The sequence below is a fragment of the Malus sylvestris genome, chromosome 12 (assembly GCF_916048215.2).
Source record: "Malus sylvestris chromosome 12, drMalSylv7.2, whole genome shotgun sequence".
Lineage (NCBI taxonomy): Eukaryota > Viridiplantae > Streptophyta > Magnoliopsida > Rosales > Rosaceae > Malus > Malus sylvestris.
The window spans coordinates 985,325-1,007,968 of NC_062271.1; the positions used below are offsets into that span (position 1 = coordinate 985,325).

Genomic DNA, 22,644 nt, shown 5'->3' on the forward strand with positions numbered 1-22,644 from the left:
CACTCAAACTATATTAATAAAAAATAAAAACTAAACAAATTCACGTGTTATAAATTGAGTAAAATATATAATAATATCACAAGACTGTATTCTGAGTATACCATAAAATTACTCCCTTCGCCTTCGCACGTGTGCCTCACACACACCATGCAGCTACCATACTCACATTTCACTCACTCAATATTCATATACGTCACCAACCATAACGTCTCTCTCTCTCTCTCTCTCTCTCTCTCTCTAAGAAAGTCTAAGAAAGAATTAAAAGAAAGGCCTCGCACATTCAGCTTGCCAACTATTTCACGAGACAAACGTGCACTGCTAGCTCCGGCAGTTTCCTTATAAGCACCAAACTCGCCACCCTTCTCTTTTGCTCCCTCTCGAATTAATTAAATTACCCTTAATTTATACCTTCCTATATAGCCCATCTTGTTAACTAGCCAGTCCTTCCAATATAATTCCCATTGCTTGATGGCTGATCCGGCAGTACAACGAGACCATGGCACGTCTGAAAGCCGAAGGAAGGGCACATCCATTGGAGGGGGAGGCAAGCGTGCGTCTATGGAGGCGGCAGTGGGAACGACAACAATAAATAGTAATGCAGTAGGTTCTGGTGGTGGTGGTGGTGGTGGTGCAGCACCATGTGGGGCGTGCAAGTTTTTGAGGAGGAAGTGCATAAGCGGGTGCATATTCGCACCCTATTTCGGTTCAGACCAAGGAGCTGCACGCTTTGCAGCTGTGCACAAGGTGTTTGGGGCGAGTAATGTCTCGAAGCTTTTGTTGCACATTCCCTTGAACCGCCGGCATGACGCTGTCGTTACCATTTCCTACGAGGCTCAAGCTAGGCTCTCCGACCCCGTTTATGGTTGTGTCTCCACCATACTTGCTTTGCAACAACAGGTTTCATTAAATCATATACTAACAATGTTCATTCATCCATTATCTCTACACGCACTATCAGAAATTTTAGCCTTGGCCTATGAAATTTTGCCTGACGAAATCCGACAAATTTTGTAGGTTCATAGGGCAAAGCTGGTCAACATTTAAAGTTTAACTCCTTTTGTACATCTTTTTATTGACATCAAAATATTGTATATATAGTCGATAAATTGTATTTACTCTTGCACTCGAGATTTATCATACAATGATCAAGTATCGATACAAAACAAATATACTTTAACGTTCATGAAGATGATGTCATAACCGAAAGGCTTCAGTTAAGATGCAAATTACCAGTACAATAGTCAAAACATATACATATATATTCATTGAAACGTACGTATGACTATCTGATGTGATATAGTTAACTATTGTGGCATGAATATCGTGCAGGTTGCATCTTTGCAAGCCGAGCTAGCAATGGTGCAAACTCAGCTGATAAACAGCAGGTTTGCATTTGCAAACGCTCTCCAAATCACCTCGCAGCAGCAACAGCATGAGCAGCAGCAGAGCCTGGCACTAATGTTGCAGCCTGCTTACTCCAACAACTCCTCAGCCACCACTAACCTCATCAACATGAACAGCTTCACCTCAAATTTCGACATCGAGGCGGCCCCGTCTTCACAGAGCTTCATGGAGCCTCTTCAGCTTTCGAGGCCATCCCGAGATGATGAAGATGATGAGGAAGAGAGTCGAGTTCCACTCTTGTTCGCCAATGATCGCTATTGATTTAGAATTTTCTGCTGCTTAATTTTGCTTGCTATCATCTATATATATCGTTTGTTATCATTAAACTACTCTTTTTTCACCAAGCACTGATACATGTGTGCATGGGTAAAATCTTGGGATAGTTACATTTCACACTCTCCCGCTTATTTTAAATGATCACGGTATTTTATTTTTTCACATTGCACCATGAGATTTTGAAGTCATGAATTTATGCTTGTCCATATTTGATTTGAGCATCTGGTTCTCCATTAGATTGATGACATGGTAAATGTTGAACCCATTTCTGGGTTGCGTAGAAGCCACCCTTGGACAATTGTGATCAAATTGAAATTGTCCAACTATTTTCCATTTTGGGAGAAGTCGAGCTTCATGATAACTAGTTTAGGTTCATGTGGTGCAAATGTTGCTTCCGCGTCAACCCATAAACAAGTATCATGGCTGCCAAGTCATCAATTTGACGAAGGATTAGAAGGTCAACTTGTGGGCCTGTGTAGCATCGAAAGTCATGATATGTAACACTAGAATCAATTATTCATGTATTATTTGAAACAAGCGCAAAATTCGGAGAATGTTACCTGTTATGGCTTCTGAAAACAGAGGCTTAATTAATCAACATTATTCCAAGGTTCCTATACTAATATATTCTAACATGACAAACCAACTCCAGATGCACAAAAGTTAAAAGGCCAATTGAGCAAATCAATGGCAAATCAATGGATTCCAATAATATCATCCATTATATATTACAGTAGCACAACTGAACAATTCGTAACATTCCTCCATTTTGAACCAGAACAGACAACAAATGCTTTCAGTTGTTGCTTTGCCGGATTACTTACTATAGAGCCAAAAACTGCGACTAAGTCTGCTCTGCCGGCAACCTTCCAAGACAACAAGAGCTTCCGCAAAAGCACTTTAAACCCTTAGACCTTAGCGTAACTTCACCATAGCTAAAAGTAAGCTCCTCGTCTTCCTGTATGTCTTCTGAAGAAAAAAAGCAAAGGCGTGGGAGTAGAGCACCTGAACTTCTGACCAGTGTTGTGAATAAATTACCACCGTCACACGAATGATTGATGAACCTTGCTACATTTCCAACTCTTGTTGCATCGATATTGTATCTTAAACACGCCTTTCTGGATGGAAGATGCTCCCTCACAACCAAAAGAGCAGGAGAAAAATTACCATCTGATGCAAATTCATCATATACTTGTTGCCGCAATCTTGCTTCTTTTGTTGTCAAGAGTTCACCTTTCTCACCGGAAAAGAAAAAAAAATATCAATATTTAAGTGTTGGAACATAAATAGTCCATCCTGCAGGATACACACATGAACATTCAAGAAATTATTTGCAGAAACATGTTAATCAACCTAATAGACAGAACCGTATCACAACATTCCAGGGGACAAGCATGGGAAATTGGGAATGTCCTAAACAAGTATCATATGGTGGAAGTAGATTATAATATAGGAGTTTTGGCAAGAGCTATAATATTAGGGGAGAAGAAGAGCAGCAGCGGCTGAAAGCCATTCATGAACAACAATTACAGCGATATGGTCAGACATTGTAGCAGTCCATGGTCCCCAACACCTCAGCTGATAAATAGGAAGGCCTTCTTAATTCACTCTTGCACTTCTCTTTTTCCTTTCCCCACATGCCCCAAAGTACCATACTTCACTCCTCAATCTTTGTTTTGTAAACTTTAATTTCACTCCCATCACATTCACTCCTCCTTAAAGCTGTACCTAAATGTATGATGATCCAACTACATGATTTCAAATCTAAAGGGTCCTGATCCCTACTCTAATTCGAGCTCCAAATATCGGACATACCATCTGTTCTCTTATCTACCTCTAATGAAGTTTTGATACCGTAAACCATATATTTCAATCCAACCTACAGAAAACAATGCCATTTCAGCAATGAAACTATAGTCCCCCTCCTATAAAGAACACCTTTCTATATTTTCAATCTTCTCTACCTCAATAACATTTCCACCAAAAAAAATAAGAACATCAGAATGATTACTCTTATTACTTCTCATGCAGGTTGAAGGATTCATTCATAAGGTCCCTGATTTTGATTGATTTGATGTTATGACACTGCATAACTATATATCCAATAAAATACTAAGAGCACCAAATTCAAAACTTCCCAACCCAATTCAAGCACATTCTTCCTAATCTTGAATTTCATGTCACAAAATTCAAGACATAAAACATTATTTTTTCATCTCCTAGTCAGAATCAAATCAAATCAACAGAAACACCAATCACATACCATCAGGACACACACTAAACATAACACAAAATGCCATTGAGATATTCAAATCCCGCTCCGCTGCACGCAGTTTAAATTAGTTTAAAGTAGAATAGCGAAATGAGAATTGTAAAATGTGGTTGTTATACAAATACCTGCATATTCACAGACAAACCGACCCTTTGGAATGAACTGATCAGCATACAAGCTCCACCCTTTTGTCCTATCCCTCACAATCTTCAACCTCACCTCGATCCCTCTCTGACTCACCCGATTCCCACAATCCAATCCACACCCACAACCCAACCCACACTCCGAAACGACGCCGTCGAACCCACCAAACTCTGAACACGGACACCCACCACCCTCTTCCCCACACGTCTCGCAATCACACCCAGCCGCGCCCTCCCCCAACTCATCCACCAAACGCACCGTTTCGACACCGATTTCACCCGCCGAGTTCGGTCCCTGCGCGGAGCAACCGGAGCCCCAGGATTGGCGGAGTGGAAATCGGGAAGAGGAAGGAGGGGTTTGAGATGGGGTGTAGATGAAGAAGGCGTACGGGTGTCGATCAACGGAGTTACGGAACGGGATCGGATGGGGTTCCAGGGATCGGGAGGCGTCGGAGGCGCGGCGGAGAGTGATGGAGGTGGAGATTGCGCGGAGGGCGGTGCAGGTGAGAGAGACGGTGGCGAGTTCTTGTGGAGTTAACCATGGGAGGATTAGGTCTGAGCACTGGAAGAGGAGGGAAGGGGAGTGGTTGCGTTTGGATGGCGGGGTTGGGGGCTGAGTTTGCTGCATCCTTGAGGCCCCCGCTTTCAGTGAGCTGCAAAGAAACCTTTGAGAAATTTGAATTTAGGGATGTAGCAAATTTGGGACATTTGGAATACGAGAATGACAATTTTGGACATGACACGATAAAGCTACGTAACATGAATTATGGTTAATCGCGTTTTTGTGTTGTGAATAATAATTGTCGCCTTAAGATGACATAATAATTTGATTCAATGTTGGAGCACAAGAGTAACGAGAATAAATTGGATTTCTAATTCGTTATTTATGAGTCTGCAAAACAAAGATCACTCACTTACAAGTGAAGACGAATATCACTAAACTATAGTACTAAATGGCAACTCTGATAAGTTTGAATGTGAAACCTTTGAGTATATTGTTTAAGGACAATCATTAGCGTTCCCGGTAGAGTTATGCATAGTGCATGCTCATTGCTGGTTGTGTGAACCATTATTCCGATCATCAAGTCAATTAGCCGTTTAATTCGAAAAACTGTGTTAATTAGGGTGGTTAATGCACCTTGTGACCAGGCGGTGCTAATGGTTCTTGCATCGTATTTGTCCCGTGTCTTACGGGAGCCTTGCAAAGTGCTTACCTCTACGGGCTTGTAATACGACACGCCTACTCAATTGGGCTTGTAATACGACACATCTGTCCAATCGGGCAGGCGTGCATGCTCCCACAATCTTCATTATTTCAAGAAATATGAAAATGGAGCACGAAAAATGGAATTTTATTAGATCGAATGCGTATTGAATTCACAAACTTTACAGCCAATGGATTACTATCGAAATTACTCGAACAAAAAAAGGCTCTCGCGTATGATACATCAAAATGTGGTTACAAGACCTATACCTAGCTCCTCGGCAAGCTCATCCCATACCGGAAGAAGTGTGAGTACAACAAGGAAAACGGCCACTGTAACAACTGTTTTCCTCCACGTTCCAACCTCGGTTACATCATTCAGGCACGGTTTCTCCGGAGTCCTCTGAACATATAAACAAAACAACGTAATGAGATGGAGCGTTTTTTCTTTCTCGGTAGCAGATAGAGGATTGTTGAAGCATGGAACCACAGTATGTAAATTCTTATATGCAAACCTGGCATATGAGCACGTAGAGTCCCCATGGAAGTGAGAGAGGTCCGCCGAGCTGAAAGGGAGGAAAAGAAGACTAAAACTTAACGAGCCTCGGAAGTAGGAAAAACTGCTATTAATGCTTTTACCAAACATAAGCATGTTTTGTTTAAGTTGTAAAAGCTATCATACTCTGTTCAATCCAAGAATTTAAAGTTTGAAGCAAACATTAGCATGTTATGTTTAGGCCGTAAAAGTTAAGACATACCACTCCCAATCCAAGCATCGTGTATGTCGTCAAGCCAAAAGCATTTAGAGCATTTTTTCCAAAAGCGCCCTGCAATAAGAGAGATATACCATAAGCCACGTTAGGATACGGCTATCATCACTGTAAACTGTCTACCTTAGGCTACTTCAAAGAGAAAAAAACAAAACTAAAACAAATTAAATAAAGATTTCATGAAATCATCATAATAAAGAAAACGGAAAGAGAAATTCAGTGCACGGATTTGTAAATTAACCTGCACAGCTCTTCCACCATCAAGACAGCCCACTGGAAGCATATTAAAAGCAGTTGTTGTCAACCCACACCTGCAATGTTAAACTTGAGTCACAAGCATGTTACGCATTGCAATGAAATTATTAAGGTTGTCAAGAAATAGTACATTACCAGCCAGCAATCATAAGAGGATGAATTGGAACTGTCGCAGCATGCATTGATCTGCATGTTCATGATGGTATCATGACAACTAAGAATATATGAAGCGAAATGAATTGAAACTTCTACTACATTAAATGAAAAAGGATTGTATAGATGTCTCGTAGCTCACATACGAAGAAGAATAGTTAAATAGTGGTACAGAGGCAAGGGAAGGACATACGCATAACCAAGAGTGGCTCTACTGATGAGTCCAAGAAGCAAAGAACCTTGAAACAGCATGCTAGGAACCTGCACCAACTCTCCTGTAGCGTTGGGATTAGACGAGAGCAGCAGACCTGCAGCAAACATTGACAATGACAGTGTAGCACCAGCAAAAGGGCCCGCCAGTGATATGTCGACTTTTGTGCTCCGGTCAGGAAGAATGGATTTAAACTACAAAACCAGTGACAAAACCAGTGAACGATGAGAAGAAATTATGTGAATCACCTTTAAGTACAAACAAGGGAGATAAGGGGGTCTAGGCGCACAGATGAACTAGTTTGAGCAAAGGTAGTCACAAATCTAGGTCAAACTACTGCATCAAATACAACATACCTATAGCTACAACTATCACATAAATATAGAAGTCCGAAACTATTCAAACTTACAATACTGGAGAAATGGAAAAGTCAGAAACTCATGACTCAGAAGTCGGAACAGAATAAGCCAACACTGTCTTAAATAAAATGTGTAACTCGTGTCTGGGATGGGGAGTGGCAGGGGGAAGAAGTACATTACAAAGATCAAATTTACATTATTCATTCGGGAATAACCTGCTCCTACTCAGATTGTATACTAAACAACAGAGACAAGTCTCTTAAACGGACATGTTTCAGATTGCTATACTTGGATTATTAGAGGTACCTGAGTGATTGAACCGAAGCTGCCAAGAGTAATATTAGGAATAAAGAAAGGAATGCTAAGTTTTACTTTCTTTGGGAAAGCAGCCACAAAATGCCCAACTTCCTGCATACAATTAACTCCATCATAATCATATTCAAATAAGAACAAAAGTAAAATTCAAATAGGAAATCACAAATTATAAAATATTGACTAATTCGTCAAAACTCAAAAAATCATTTGGAGAAGGTCTAATTGACAGAAATTTTTAAAAGAAAATGACATAATTTTTCATTTTTCACACAAAGCATATGCAAGTCATCAGAATTTTTCACTTAAAACTGACACAATTGAGTATTTACTTATCATTCATTTTATTCACTAGCATGCCCTCTCTTGAAACTGACAGAACTGAGTATCCACTTATTCTTCAACGTACATCGTCAGGGTAAGTGAACTTGAACAATAAGCATGCTCATTTTATTCACAATCAAATCTAGTATTATACATAATGTACAGAAACATCACAATTAATCAGCTCTCTCTTTCATAGGCATAGGCTTAAAGATTCTACTCGGTAGTGGACAAGAAAGAGCACAGTGTGATAGCCAATATATAGAAAGAAATATACATTTTAAATTTGAACCAAAACCAACAAACAGCAAGACATCTCACTTACATGAAACAGTAAAACGCCCAAAACACCATATGCTACAGGCAAGGCTGAATCTACATACGGGAATAGCAACTCCATATCTGGTGGGTCAACGGCATTTGGATCTGTGAAGTATTTCACCACCTCTGGTGGAAGTCTATTTATCTGTTTAAAATAATGCATGAATATAAGTAGATACTCTAAAAATGAGAAAGAAATCAATTACTAATGGACCATTTATAGCATCACAAAACACATAAAAAAAACGCAAGTTGGCGTACCTGAGATGCAATTCCTAATTCCACAGATGATCCAATTGTTAGAAGGAATAATAAGAAAGCAATTACATATTGCCAAAGCGTTGTTGGCCCTGGTTCTGAGACCTCTTTCCGCAGCAAACCAAAGCTAACACGTGGCCCACCACGTGGATCTAGGTCTTCTGCATTGGGTTCCTCCACCATAAAAAGGTTGTACTTGTTACCCGTGACCTCAGCCAATAGACTCTGGAATTTGGCAAATACCTCTTCTCTCTTTCCCCTCAAATTCCCAAGGAAGAGAATGCCCTCACCAAGGTCTCCGAAAGGCTCCTCTTTGGTCACCCAAAAGGTAGAATAACCAAAAAGTGCTTCCTTAATCAGCTTTACATCAGCAGGATCAACCTTCTCAGGTCCAAGGAGTTCCATCAGTTTAAAAGAGTCAACTTGGAAATTATTGTACGCAGGCCCAAGTGGTGATATAGTTGGCGGCTGACAGACATATCGACACATAACGCTATTAGAGACTGTTACATTACTATATTAGATGTATGTGAGAATAAAACTCTGATGTCCTCTTTCTCGCACGTAGAATCAAGTCTATAGGTACATAACTACATATGCATATTGGCAGTGATAGTCAGTTGCCTTACAAGTACTGTGAACAAAGCGTACGTAGGAAATTAGCTATAACGGTTATCCGCAACCAAATTCAGATAACAGAGTTCAGATAACATGGTGTCTTTTACTAATTCATGCACTGCAGTCAGTCCCAATTGTTTTCCTTTGAAACTGAGCTCCCAACCGTTTGAAGACATTCAATGGCTGAAGCTAGCTAGATTCTGTCTATCTCAACCGTTGGAAGTCCAGATGAGACTCCACCTCCACGTATAATGTAGAAAACAAGATGGAAATTTCTCCAACACCAATTCTTAAAACAATTCAACAAAGACACTAACACTAACACAGAAAATGAACTCATACGCACTCTCGAGTGCTGCAACTAAAACCCACAGTTGGATAGCTACCATTTTTACTATACATGCCATACCGTCGTCAACTGAGGATTCCGATAAAAAAAAACCCACTGACCAAACCAGAAAATTCTACAAATACAGAACCCTTTACTCCTATTTGCAGAACCCAAAACCGAATTTAAATTCCTATACCAATTTCTTCGCTAAAAATTCAAACTTGATAAATAAAACGCTGTAAGGTAACACAATTAAAATAAGAAGACTCTAATGCAAATTCAACAGCTAATGCAAAATATAAGTAAGAACACATATAACAAAGATACGCAATGTACCCTGGAAGAAACCGATGGACGCTCGGAATCATATTTGTTCGAGCGTATATTATCTTCATCTACTTCCGTTGTCGTCGCCGCCGTCGTGGGGTCTGTTGACTCATTTCTACTACTACCGCTGCCGCTGCTACTCTCTCCATCACCTTCACCGTCACCATTATCGCTAGAACTATGACATTTAAAACTACCAAAATTCCTACGCGGAACCCAACAAATGCTCTGGGTATTTACACTCGCTCTGCTGCAAAAGAAGCATGAATTCTTCTTGCTGCTGGGTTTCCTGGGAAATGGCAGTCTCGGAATTTCGCGGGTTTTGAGGGTGAAGTTGAAATCCAGGGTGCTGAAAGTGCAGCTGGTGAGCGTCCCCATTCAGCTGAATTCACAGAGCTTGAATTATATGAGACTGTGAAATTACAATTACAACAACATTTGGAATTTGGAAGCAGAGGAGGGAGGAGGGGCTGCACTCATTCAGCTAGTTTTTTTTTGCTGTGACAGAATATGTGAATATCCGATGACTTTTGCTAATATCCCTTTTTTTTTCTTTTTCTTTTTAAATTTTTTCATTTTGTATATTTCTCAAGTCTATTTTCTGCTCCAAACCATTTTACAATGCTTCTCATGCAATTCAACTACCCTCTAAAACACGATTTCAATTTCGATATTTTTTCAGCTTTGATTGCATGAAATCTTCATTATGATGTATAAACCTAATTTTACACGTTTCGAATTATAATATTCGGCTTAAATTATGTTCCTAATTCTTATATATTGTGGTAAAGTGATAATTGTGCGAGAAAAGAAAAAAATAACAGAATTAGGGTTTCTGCACCTTGACTTGCGTGAAGCCACAGCTTGAAGCCATTTAAGCTGCGTCGTCGAGCCACGTGTTAAAGTCGCTAAAGCGAGCCACTCCTATTCCAAAACCCTAGGACCAAACGTCGCCGTTTTTGCGTCGTCCCTAATCTCCATACTTGGGTTGTCAGCTGGGTCGCCTGAAGTTTGAACCTCCAGCTGTATTTTACCATTTTGTCAAATTTAGGAAAAGTATCTTGAAGTATACTTATTTGATATCAATGTACTATTTTTCCTACGATCAGGATCATTTTGTCCAACTGGATTTTTTTGCCTGACGAGATTTTGACAAGGCATCCATTCTGAGATGACCATACCTTTGTGTGCGTCCTACTTGCATCCTGAAGATGTTAAATTTTGACTGATTACATTTACTCACATTTTTCTTTAGAATATGAGTCTTGTTCCATATTGAGTTTCAATTTTGTGAAGATTACTCCTGTATGCAATTTCTTAAGTGAAACTAACGTGTTTTCTATCGATGCCTATGGGGCAGCCAAAATCCAAGCCCTTTTCTTCAAGGCCCAAAACATGATGCTTTTGCTCCCTCTATAAGAAATCTTTCTTCAAAAATTGGAATCAGATTCAGAAACAGAAAAAATGGACACTTTTTTAGAGCCAAAGCTATCTCGCAACGCAGAGGGCGAGAGTAGCGAGTGTGCGATGCAATGGGCTCTTCTCTCTCCTCCGCCATTCTCCTTCTTCTCTTTGCTTTCTGTCTCTCTCTTCCGACCCTCTCACCTGCCACCGAACTCAAAGGTATCTATCTCTATATTGTCAATTTTTGTTAAGTGTTGCTCGTCGCCGCCTGTTTGTTTCCCGAGAAAATTTTAGGAAAATCAGTGATTGTTTTTTTTTTTTTTTGATGGTTTGAGTATGTGGGTTGTTTACTTATTTCCATTTTAAGAGAAAAAAACTTGTACTTTGACTTGCTCTGCATTTATTTGCTGTGAAAATTATTACGTTTTAGTCTCCCTTTTGTTGTTTCGTTACTTGCAAGGCAGATAGAGGGTTAGGGTTTCGTTATGCCTCTTTAGGGTTTATTTCGGTTGCTGTATTGCTTGAGGGAAATGTCAAGTTGTTCGCCGGTTAGGGTTTCGAAAAATGTCGACTTTTTGGCCTTTAAAGTGGAATGTTAGTTTCAGTATTGTAGTTTAGCGTGATACCATTTTGGGTTTGGTCTGATAACATATGTTGCACCTTACCGCTCGATGTCGCTTTGATTTTGAGTTTTTAATCTGCTATAGCTAGACAGTATGTCCATTATAATTTTAGGGATTTGCACTTTGAAGAGTTCAAAATATCTCTTGTGTACTTCGGTGGTTTGTTTGCATAGTTGAAACTAACCTTTACCAATATTGAAATCACAGGTGTTGATATTGAAAACCCAGTACGAGAAGTCATCCCGGCACCTCTTTCTGAGCACTCAGCTGTGCCTGGTTCTAAAGATGTTATATTTTGTCAACGGGCACGAGTTTCTGGTATATCCAGGTTAGAACTTGGGAGTTATGCAAGTTCACTTAAGATCACCTTGTCTACATCTCAAGGAATCCTGGAGAGGTTGCTTAGCAAAAGTCAAGTCTGTTTTCATAGGTGAGTGAAATGTCTCATCTTTACTATTACAATCATTCTGTTTTTTTTTTTTTAAGGATAATTGTGTTTTATTGATTGAGTTATGAGTGCACCATATGCTACCTCTCCCTCCCTCTCTCTGTTCCTCTTTCCCTTACTCATTTTCTCTAGTCGCACTCTCACACACACGCACATCTTTTTTCTGTGGATTGTTTTGTCTCACTCATGAATTGTTTTCAGGAATAATGCGCTTGGATTATGTCAGTGTGAAGAGGATGATTGGAAAAATATTCAGAAAGGGTTATGGAGCTCTGTCATGTCGCCTTATGATGAAAGATATGTCGATGTCAAGTTCATTGGCAAAAAACCTGGCTCTGTCACCATAACTGTTGAAGAAGGTTTGATAAAAATGAAAGTGTGGCCGACAATAATTGCTTATGCTACAATTTGCAGGCTCTGATAGTTATCTATTTTTGTCTGTACAGATTTTCAGAGATGGCGCCTTTTGTGTCTGGCACTGGGATTTACTTTACTGTTATTGGCACCAATTGTCAGCAATTGGGTACCTTTTTATTATAGCAGTTCAATGGTTATAGGAGTTTTTCTGGTCATTATAATCATTCTCTTCCAGGTAATTTTTTTTGTGATTCTGATGTATTTTCGTTTGACTTGCATGCTCTTAGTTTTTCATTGGATAGTTTGAATTTCAGATCTCCTCTAAAACGAATTGTAATTACAGGGTTTTGTGATCATTATCCTTCACCTGCAGTTTTTGCTTGCAAATTTGTAGGTAATGTTTTGCATCATTGTTTGTCTTTAATCTTTCAGGGGATGAAGCTGTTGCCAACTGAGGGGAAAAATGTCCTCTATCTTACCATATGTGGATCAGCGGTAACACTTGGTGTCTTGAAGTTTACTGTTGCTTCATGGTAACTTATTAATCTCATGTAATTGACTGTACAAGTAATACTTACAATTTATATGCCTTTGACAGCTTGGAGCAGGATCTTTCCTTGTTCATCAGTATTCACTGATGGTAAATTCAATTCTTTTGAGTTTTGGCCCTTTTGGGCTAAGTGAAGAGATGCATAACCCACTAAGTATTGGTTCCCTAAATCTTATATTCGCAAAATTCTCATAAACATCTAGACAAATTATCTGCTTCTGATACTTTCTCTTTGGATCACTTTATTGTCTTGGCTTCTCATGTTTTTCTGCCAGGTCTCTATATTTTTACTAGTGGGAACTATACTCCCGGGAGCTGCATTTGGGTACTGGATTGTGAGGAAGTTTGTAGTCTCAAAAGATGGGACTGTAGATGTTGGTATAGCACAATTTGTCAAGTGGCTATGTGTATCATTGGAACAACCTCCATCTTGCAGGTGTTCTTTCGTATTCCTTTTGGCTGTATTCTTGATATTCGAGTACAAATGTTTGCCTGCTTAATTAAACTATGTGGGGTAGAAATTTGTAACGGTACTTTATGTACCTTGCTAAAAATATTTGAGGGACTTTTTATAGCCGATATTTGTCAAAGGAGAATCATTGGAATTGTTGGATAATTGGGCCATGTCTTTGTGTCCTAAGATTTAGCTAATAGATTATTGGACACTTAATACTCAGTAGACATATACATAGCCAAGTGCAATACACCTAGATTGTGTTTCTTGTCTATTACTTGTCCCTTTGAGGATCAATTTTTAGATCATAGAAACACCATTTATTGCCTGGCACCATTAAGACAATGTTACTTCAAACCTTTTCTTATTTAAATTTGTCGTATGGACCCACAGGCACCTACGACTGAATTGGTTATTCAGTAATCTTATGTTAAAGTTAGTTCTATAATTTTATGTAATTGCCAAAATATTTGGTTATTGATTCTTTGCATTTTCTCAGAGCACTCTCGATACTCCTTTAGCCATTGGCGCTTTGGTTTCTTCCTGGATTATCAGCAAATTGATTACTTCTCTGAAATGGCGTCTCAAATCGTAAGTCATACATTCTTTACCTGCGTACTTCTTGGTATTACAGAAGTGAATGCGTTTTAGCTGAAATAATTTTTAACTTTTTGTATGGAGCTATATTTTTATTGAAATAAGTTTAGATTTCTGGCTAGGTTTTGTATTTGGAAGCTAAACATTAGCAGTCCAAGAAAGTTCAGTTAGATGAATGGATGCGTCTCTGGTCATTCATAAAGGGTTTTGTCACATTAAAACATATTACTATTATTCCATGCAGTCATCAGTCGAATGCTGGGAGTGGGAGTTGATGATTGCATATTTTACTATTTATTTACTCGGAAAGTTACATTTTCTTGTGATAAGTTGGACGAAAATGAAAGGAATTTCAGAGATTTGTGCTTTTATGACTAGATTAATAAGAAGGCAACATTCCTAAGATTTTTGTGTAATTTCTAGTCAAATTGGAAGCTGCTACAAAATCAGAAAAATGAGAGATCATGTTGATTGGTGGTCAAATTATAGTGGGCCACCCAATAGCCTATTAAGTTGGTTTTTTTATTTGGCTCATGTGAAAGCACCAGTGGCTTTTAGGGGTTAATTGGCAGCAATTGCTGCTGCCCTTTTTATTGCAGCAAATTGCAGCAGAAAGGCTGGAAGACAAGCAACAGACAAGCTTCAGAAAAGAAGCAGAAAAGCAGGAGAAAAAGGAGCAGAAAATGAGGAAGGGTGCCGCAGCCCATGGGAGAGAGGGAAAAAGATAGCAGAAAAATAGGGAGAGGGACAGACGAAAAAAAAGAGGAGAGAGCAGAGTGCAGAAAGCAGAGAAGCCGAAGTGGAGAGCAGAGAAGAGAGCGCAGGGAGAAAGCAGAGCAGACGGGAGAAGGGTGCAGCAGAGCAAAGGAGTTTTAAAGGGTTTTCTAAACTTAAATTTTATTTTATTTTATTATGAATTCAGTGATAATTTCTGCTATGTTTCGGAACTAATTTTCCTTTGCTAGAGCTACGATGTAGCCATGACTATGAATGCTTAAATTCCGAATTGTATTATTTTCAAGTTTTCAAATTTCATTGAGTATCATTTGCTGTAAATTTGATGCAAGTTGTGCAGATGTCATGTTTTTAACTTGAGTGATAGCTTTTTGCAAATAGATACCACAAATTACCTAGTAGTAGATGCCAAACTCTAGTATTTGTGTAGTCTTTATATAAATTTCCAGTGATCGTAATGAGTTTCATTATGTTAAACTAGTACAGATGCCATGGATGGTTGCATAGTGGAATATACGTAATAATCTAGATGCTATAGATATTACATGAATTAGGGAAATTTGACTATCAGTGAGATTAGGTACTTGTTAATAATTCGTTGCAGGAAATAAGTATGATTGGTTATGGTAAGTCGGACGGTCTAGTGTTTTACTCGATTGAATTATAAACTGCTTTCTTTGTTGGCACATCCAGTTTTATTGATCATACTTTCTTGTTTTCGTTATTTGTTTTTACATTAGTTTCAATTTTTAAGCCAATCTTCATTCATCAATCTTTGTTAAATTAAAATAGCGTTGTAATTGGAATTTAGTTAGTTGATAAGAATTAAATCATTTTCCGAGAGACGATATTAAGTGATTGCTTTCTATACTATCCAACAATTCATATGCTTACGAGCATAAAATTTGGAACTAAGTTGGACTGATTTCGGTTAGTTTAAATTTTGCAACAGTAGTCCAAAAATGTTTTCGTTAGATGAATGGATGCGACCCTGGTCATTAATAAAGGGTTTTGTCACATTAAAACATATAGAGTAGGATTCTTTCCCCTCCTATTCTCACCTCATTCCCTCCCTCCTCTTGCACATTGTTTTTTTATCTTATTATCTTTATAAAAAAATCAATATAGAATGTTGACGTGGCTTAACCGTAACCGTTCAAATATGAGGAGAGAGAAGGGGAAAGAGATTAGAAGGGCAGAGAATTATCTTCCAAAACATATTACTATTACTCCATGCATTCATCAGTCGAATGCTGGGAGTGGGAGTCCTTGGTTGCAGAAGGGGAAACAGGTCAAGGGTAGACAAAGTCGTCTACAATTTCTTAGCAGGTCTAGCGACTCTAGTCCACGAGATATTTTTCAATGTGACCGGTACATAGGATGATACACCACGTGCTATTATACAAATGGTGAGATATATGTGCTAAAAAGTTAATAATTTAAAAAATAAAATTTCTCACTATTCCTAGTAAAACACGTAGTGTACCACTTGTATTCCCGTCACAACTAAAAATTTTTCCTAGCCCACAAGAAAAGAATTGGAAGAGCCGAAGGAGACTATATGTTGTTACGTTTATACATATTTTGACTGACTTGTTGTTCCAGCTACTCCCTAGTTATTTTGTTATTTACTTTAACTCTATGTTTGGATGAGGATAATAAACTTGAAATTTAGATAAAAGTCATAATTTATAAAATTGACATGCACCAATTCCTTTTGGAATCATAAGCATAGAAATTTATAATTTTCGCGTGGAAAAAATACTTAGAATTTGGGACCTCCAATTCCTAAGTTTAAATTATATGTAAATATGTGTCATTTCCCAATTTTTGTGATTGAGAGTTTAAAAATAACAAATTCCGTATTAAATTTCATTGTTCTTTTAGGTTAACCAAACAAGAAAATTCACAAATTCTAGAAAATAAAATTCCGTCATTTTAAAATTTCTTAGTAATCTTAAATTTCTTCATCAAAACATAGAGTTTGTGTTGGTTATTTGTTCTGCCTATTTAGAAAAAATTGAGTCGACATCCAAAATGCAGAATATCCATTCCCTTTTCAGCTTTGTATATCAAGCAAGAGTGTAGGCGGCGCGTGTATGGTCAGCGTATCATTGTACACTTTAAATTAGGGAATTTTAACGAAAAATTTTTGGTACTGTTCATTTTAACGAAAAACCACATTTTTACGCTAAAAAGTTAATCGTGGTACTATTCACTTTACCCTTTATTTTGTCATTATCGTTAAAACTCAAAGTTTTCAAGCCATTTTCATTAGTTTTCCTTTTAAATTAAGGAAAACTAATGAAAAGGGCTTGAAAACTTTGAGTTTTAATGATAAGGACAAAATAAAGGGTAAAGTGAATAGTACCAGGATTGACTTTTTAGTGTAAAAATGTGGTTTTTCGTTAAAATGAACAGTACCGGGTGCTTTTCGTTAAAGTTCCCAAATTAAGGAAAACTAATGAAAATGGCTTGAAAACTTTGAGTTTTAATTATTTGTTTTTATTTGTTGCAGGTGTCATGTCCCCATCTTCCAGGGGACCTAACCAACAGAAGTATTATTCAACCTTCCACAAGGTGCAGAACCGAAAGAAGTTCACAAAGAAAGAGTGGGATGATTTCACACGTGAATCAACCCACCAAGCTCTAGCAGAATGGGCAGCATCTCCCGAAGTCCCTAACTGGCTCATCGAGCATGCCGACCGCATGCAGCTCCTTCCAAGCGAGAGTTCAGATGAAGCCTAGTTTGGTACCTATTCTGAAAAAATTGGCTATAAAAAAAAAAAACTCATTTTTATGTTTGGTAAACATTCAGCTTCAGTTTTTTTTCACAGTTTTGGATGAAAAAAAACCAAAAACACAAAGCTGCAAAACCCAGCTTTTTTTCACATCTGTTTTACATAAAAGTTTATCAAACACTATAATATTGCTTTTTTTCTTTTCAAAAGCACTTTTACAAAAAAGTTTACCAAACACTACTGCTTTATTTCACAACTGTTTTTTTCTCACAGTACAGCAAAATCTGTTTTTTTTCAAAGCACATCAATACCAAACCAGCCCGTGAATCAGACTCCATAGTTTTTTTTTGCTGTGGAATATGTGAATATCCGATGGCTTTTGCTAATATCTATTTTTTTTCCTTTTTCTTTTTAAATTTTTTCATTTTGTATATTTCTCAAGTCTATTTTCTGCTCCAAACCATTTTACAATGCTTCTCACGCAATCCAAGTAATCTCTAAAACACGATTTCAATTTCGATATTTTTTCAACTTTAATTGCATGAAACCTTCATCATGATGCATAAATCCAATTTTACACGTTTTAAATTAAAATATTCTGGTTAAATTATGTTCCCAATTCTTATATATATTGTGGTAAAGTGATAATTGTGCGAGAAAAGAAAAATAACAAAATTATTGCACCTTGACTTGCGCAAAGCCACAGCTTGAAGCCATTTAAGTTGCGTCGTCGAGCCATATGCCGCCAAAACCCTAGGACCAAATGTCGCCGTTTTTGCGTCGTCCATGTCCTTCATACTTGGGTCGTCAGCTAGGTCGCCTAAAGTATAAACCCCGACCGTATTTTACCATTTTGTCAAACTTAGGAAAAGTATCATGAAGTATACTCATTTGATATTAATGTACTCATTTTCCTACGATCAGGATCATTTTGTCAAATTGGGTTTTTTTGCTTGACGAGATTTTGACGAGGCACCCATTATGAGTTGGCCATACCCCTTGTGTGCGTCCTACTTACGTCCTGAAAATGTTAAGTTTTAACTGATTACATTTACTCACATTTTTCCTTAGAATATGAGTCTTGTTCCATATTGAGTTTCAATTTTGTGAAGTTTACTCCTATATGCAATTCTTAAGTGAAACTAGCGTGTTTTTTTATTGGTGCCTATGAGACGAAGGATAAGAAAAGCCCAAAGGCCACGGTGCCTTTTGGGGCAGCCAAAATTCAAGACCTTTTCTTCAAGGCCCAAAACATGATGCTTTTACTCCCTTGATAAGAAATCTTTCTTCAAAATTTGGAATTTGAAATAGAAAAATGGACACTTTTTAGAGCCAAAACGTTATCGGAACGCACAGAGAGAGAGAGAGAGTAGCGAGTGTGCGATGCAATGGGCTCTTCTCTCTACTCCGCCATTCTCCTTCTTCTCTTTGCTTTCTGTCTCTCTCTTCCGACCCTCTCACCTGCCACCGAACTCAAAGGTATCTATCTCTATTTGTCAATTTTTGTTCAGAATTGCTCGTCGCCGCCTGTTTGTTTCCCGAGAAAATTTTAGGAAAATCAGTGAAATTTTTTTTTGATGTTTTGAGTATGTGGGTTGTTTACTTATTTCCGTTTTAAGAGAGAAAAACTTGCACTTTGACTTGCTCTGCATTTGTTTGCTGTGAAAATTATTACGTTTTAGTCTCACTTTATTAAACTTGGGTCCAATATATGTTTTGAATTGATATTCTGCTACAATTGCAGCAGAGTTTATAGACATTTTATTACACACACATGCAATAAACAAAACCACTGGAAGTGGCGTCCTTGCTGTCCACGATGCAGCAGTCAAAATACACATGCAGTGACCTTGCTGTCCACGATGCATGTGTCCTTGCTGTCCAGAACAATGATACATCTTCACGTGCTAACCTAGCTGTCAAGGAATGTTTTATCCTTGTTAACATTCCTTCTGTCCAGGCTGTACTGTTAGTGGAGCACCTTTAACACACTTTTGTTGTTTCCTTACTTGTAAGGTAGATAGAGGGTTAGGGTTTCGTTATGCCTCTTTAGGGTTTATTTCGGTTGCTGTATTGCTTGAGGGAAATTTCAAGTTGTTAGCCGATTACAGTTTAAAAAAATGTCTAATTTTTTGGCCTTTAAAGTGGAATGTTAGTTTCAGTACTGTAGTTTAGCGTGATACCGTTTTGGGTTTGGTCTGATGACATATGTCGCACCTTACCGCTCGATGTCGCTTGATTTTGAGTTTTTAATCTGCTGTAGCTAAACAGTATGTCCATTATAATTTTAGGGATTTGAACTTTGAAGAGTTCGAATATCTCGTGTACTTTGGCGGTCTGTTTGCATATTTGAAACTAACCTTTACCAATATTGAAATCACAGGTGTAGATATTGAAAACCCAGTACTATAAGTCATCCCAGCACCTCTTTCTGAGCACTCAGCTGTTCCTGGTTCTAAAGATGTTTTATTTTGTAAACGGGCACGAGTTTCTGGTATATCCAGGTTAAAACTTGGGAGTTATGCAAGTTCACTTAAGATCACCTTGTCTACATCTCTAGGAATCCTGGAGAGGTTGCTTAGCAAAATTCAAGTCTGTTTTCACAGGTGAGTGAAATGTCTCATCTTTACTGTTACAATCATTCTGTTTTTTTTAGGATAATTGTGTTTTATTGATTGAGTTATGAGTGCACCATATGCTACCTCTCCCTCCCTCTCTCCGTTTCTCTTTCCCTTACTCATTTTCTCTAGTCGCACTCTCACACATACGCACACCTTTTTTCTGTGGATTGTTTTGTCTCACTCATGAATTTTTTACAGGAATAATACGCTTGGATTATGTCAGTGTGAAGAGGATGATTGGAAAAATATTCAGAAAGGGTTATGGAGCTCTGTCATGTCGCCTTATGATGAAAGATATGTCAATGTCAAGTTCATTGGCAAAATACCTGGCTCTGTCTCCATAACTGTTGAAGAAGGTTTGATAAAAATGAAAGTGTGGCTGACTATAATTGCTTATGCTACAATTTGCAGGCTTTGATAGTTATCTATTTTTGTCTGTACAGATTTTCAGAGATGGCGCCTTGTGTGTCTGGCACTGGGATTTACTTTACTATTGTTGGCACCAATTGTCAGCAATGGCTCTAGGAGCTTTTCTGGTCATTATAATCATTCTCTTCCAGGTAATTTTTTGTGTGTCCGATGTATTTTTGTTGGACTTGCATGCTCGTAGTTTTTCATTGGGTAGTTTGAATATCAGATCTCTAAAACGAATTGTAATTACAGGGTTTTGTGATCATTATCTTTCACCTGCAGTTTTAGCTTGCAAATTTGTAGGCAATGTTTTGTATCATTGTTTGTCTTTAAACATTTAGGGAATGAAGTTGTTGTCAACTGGAAGGAAAACTGTCCTCTGTCTTACCATGTATGGATCAGTGGTAGCACTTGGTGTCTTGAAGTTTACTGTTGCTTCATGGTAACTTATTAACCTCATTGATGTGATATAAACTAGCATACAAATTAAACCCTCTTATTGACAATTGCAGTAAAGATGCAAGTAGGGATCGTTCTAGGCCAGGGATTATGAGGGATTGCTAATCTACTTAAAACTGACTCAAAAACATAAAACTAGGCTTGAAAACACTTAACTAGACTTAAAAAACTCAAAACAAACTAAAAAGACTCAAAACAGCACAAAACTATCAAATAGACTCCAACTAGACACTAGAAGGTGATTTGGACGAAAATTGATTTTTGACTTGACTCAAAACACTTAGAAACACTTAAACATACAAATTGGACAGATTCTACTAACTTGACACAATAAAGTAAAGGGGATTGGATTTTTGATGAATTTAAAGTAAAAACAAGCAGATTGTAAACTTATACAAAGTTTGGACGAAATTGGGTGAATTAATGGATGATGGGATAGCTAGAGGGTCCTTATCCACACATGACACATATGCACACGAATTGACTTCCAGTTACTCTTTCAATAAACCATGAATGACAATGCCCCAAATTAACCGTGTCATCACCAATTAACCCTCAGATTTTCCTTAGGTCATTGAATTAGACGGACAATGCATCGGTAACCAAATTATTCTTCTCAAGTTCCTTACATGAATTGCATAATAGAGACACAAGCAAAGATCATTAAGCTCTGTGAAAATCATAAGCATTGACAAGACATTCGTAATTATGACATCATGATACTTAGGGCTGGTTTGGTATTGCTGTGCTTTGAAAAAAAACTGTTGTGAGAATAAGCGGCTGTACTGTGAGAATAAACGGCTGTGAAATAAAGCAGCAGAGTGTTTGGTAAACTTTTTTGTAAAAGTGCTTTTAGAAAAAAAAAGCAGTCTGATAGTGGGTCTTTTCATTAAAGGAGTACTGTAACTCCATGTACTTTGAAAAAAAAGCCAGTTTTCCAAAGCTGCAAATAGCAGCTTTAGCTTTTTCCTTTGATTTCAGCTTATTCTCACAACAGCTTCTAAAATAAGCCCCTTTTTTTTTTCAGTTTACCAAACACCTAAAACCCTCATAGCTTTTTTTCATGGGTGTTTTTTTTTTAAGCACCTCACTCCCAAACCACCCCTTATGCCAGGAATTTTACTTAACACGATCATGACCAGCGACCTTCATTACTTGTGAATATAAGTTTGTAACGATTATGTGAAATTTCCTTATATTCTAGCATCAAACTCATGCATGCAAATTAAGTATGCATCCTTAATCCACAAACAAGAATAAGTTTTGAATCGAACAGTTAAGTAAATTGCATTCACGATTCACAAAATTATAACGGGAAATAACCAACTCATATAGCATATATAATCATGGTTTCAAAGTCTCCTCTAGTTAAAACGTGTTTAGCCTCTCATGTTCACAGCAAAACAAAGAGAATATAAATTAAACATTGAGATCTAAGTTAGATTACACCTAAAAACGTCCAGCAATCCAACTTGAATAGCCAATACGTCCAAGGCTGCTCCTTCTTCTTTGTTGCGGCACAAGGTGTGGTTGAAGGTTTGGGTGATGAATTGTATGAAGGAATGGCTGAAAGTATGAATGGTAGTGAATCGATCTTTGAATGGTGCGGCACACACTTAAATATATAGCAAAGTATTTCAAAACCCCTAGGGAATTAAGGCTAGGGTGTGACAGAAAATAAAGGGAAAGAAAAATTAAAGTTTTTA

General features: G+C 37.9%; 4 protein-coding genes across 7 annotated transcripts in view; 2 read left to right on the forward strand and 2 right to left on the reverse strand.

Annotated features, from left to right (window-relative positions):
• The first annotated feature begins 279 nt into the window (after positions 1-279).
• On the forward strand, positions 280-1,842 carry LOC126593424 (LOB domain-containing protein 20). The gene is made up of 2 exons (XM_050259493.1): positions 280-897; positions 1,330-1,842. Exons 1-2 carry the CDS (start codon positions 469-471, stop codon positions 1,663-1,665), a joined length of 765 nt encoding a protein of 254 aa, XP_050115450.1. The 5' UTR covers positions 280-468; the 3' UTR covers positions 1,666-1,842.
• Positions 1,843-2,343: 501 nt separating this feature from the next.
• LOC126593423 (histone-lysine N-methyltransferase SUVR3) lies at positions 2,344-4,794 on the reverse strand. The gene is made up of 2 exons (XM_050259492.1): positions 4,078-4,794; positions 2,344-2,913 (listed from the first exon to the last, which is right to left on the reverse strand). Exons 1-2 carry the CDS (start codon positions 4,721-4,723, stop codon positions 2,525-2,527), a joined length of 1,035 nt encoding a protein of 344 aa, XP_050115449.1. The 5' UTR covers positions 4,724-4,794; the 3' UTR covers positions 2,344-2,524.
• Positions 4,795-5,426: 632 nt separating this feature from the next.
• Positions 5,427-10,070, reverse strand: LOC126593425 (probable zinc metalloprotease EGY1, chloroplastic). Its single transcript, XM_050259495.1, has 10 exons — positions 9,548-10,070; positions 8,266-8,730; positions 8,009-8,149; positions 7,354-7,455; positions 6,671-6,882; positions 6,460-6,510; positions 6,311-6,380; positions 6,058-6,126; positions 5,815-5,865; positions 5,427-5,702 (listed from the first exon to the last, which is right to left on the reverse strand). Exons 1-10 carry the CDS (start codon positions 9,914-9,916, stop codon positions 5,544-5,546), a joined length of 1,689 nt encoding a protein of 562 aa, XP_050115452.1. The 5' UTR covers positions 9,917-10,070; the 3' UTR covers positions 5,427-5,543.
• Positions 10,071-10,852: 782 nt separating this feature from the next.
• Positions 10,853-22,644, forward strand: part of LOC126593427 (uncharacterized) — a 35,321-nt gene continuing 23,529 nt past the window's right edge. The window contains exons 1-5 of one of the 4 annotated variants that reach the window (XM_050259501.1): positions 10,853-11,161; positions 11,773-11,995; positions 12,215-12,372; positions 12,460-12,605; positions 12,803-12,865. In XM_050259501.1, coding sequence (XP_050115458.1) covers positions 11,071-11,161; positions 11,773-11,995; positions 12,215-12,372; positions 12,460-12,605; positions 12,803-12,865 — 681 coding nt within the window. In that variant the 5' untranslated portion in view covers positions 10,853-11,070. Of the gene's footprint in view, positions 11,162-11,772; positions 11,996-12,214; positions 12,373-12,459; positions 12,606-12,802; positions 12,866-12,938; positions 13,071-13,195; positions 13,357-18,679; positions 18,817-22,644 lie in introns of those variants that run through there. The other 3 variants (XM_050259499.1, XM_050259502.1, XM_050259500.1) reach the window with 3 other exon arrangements.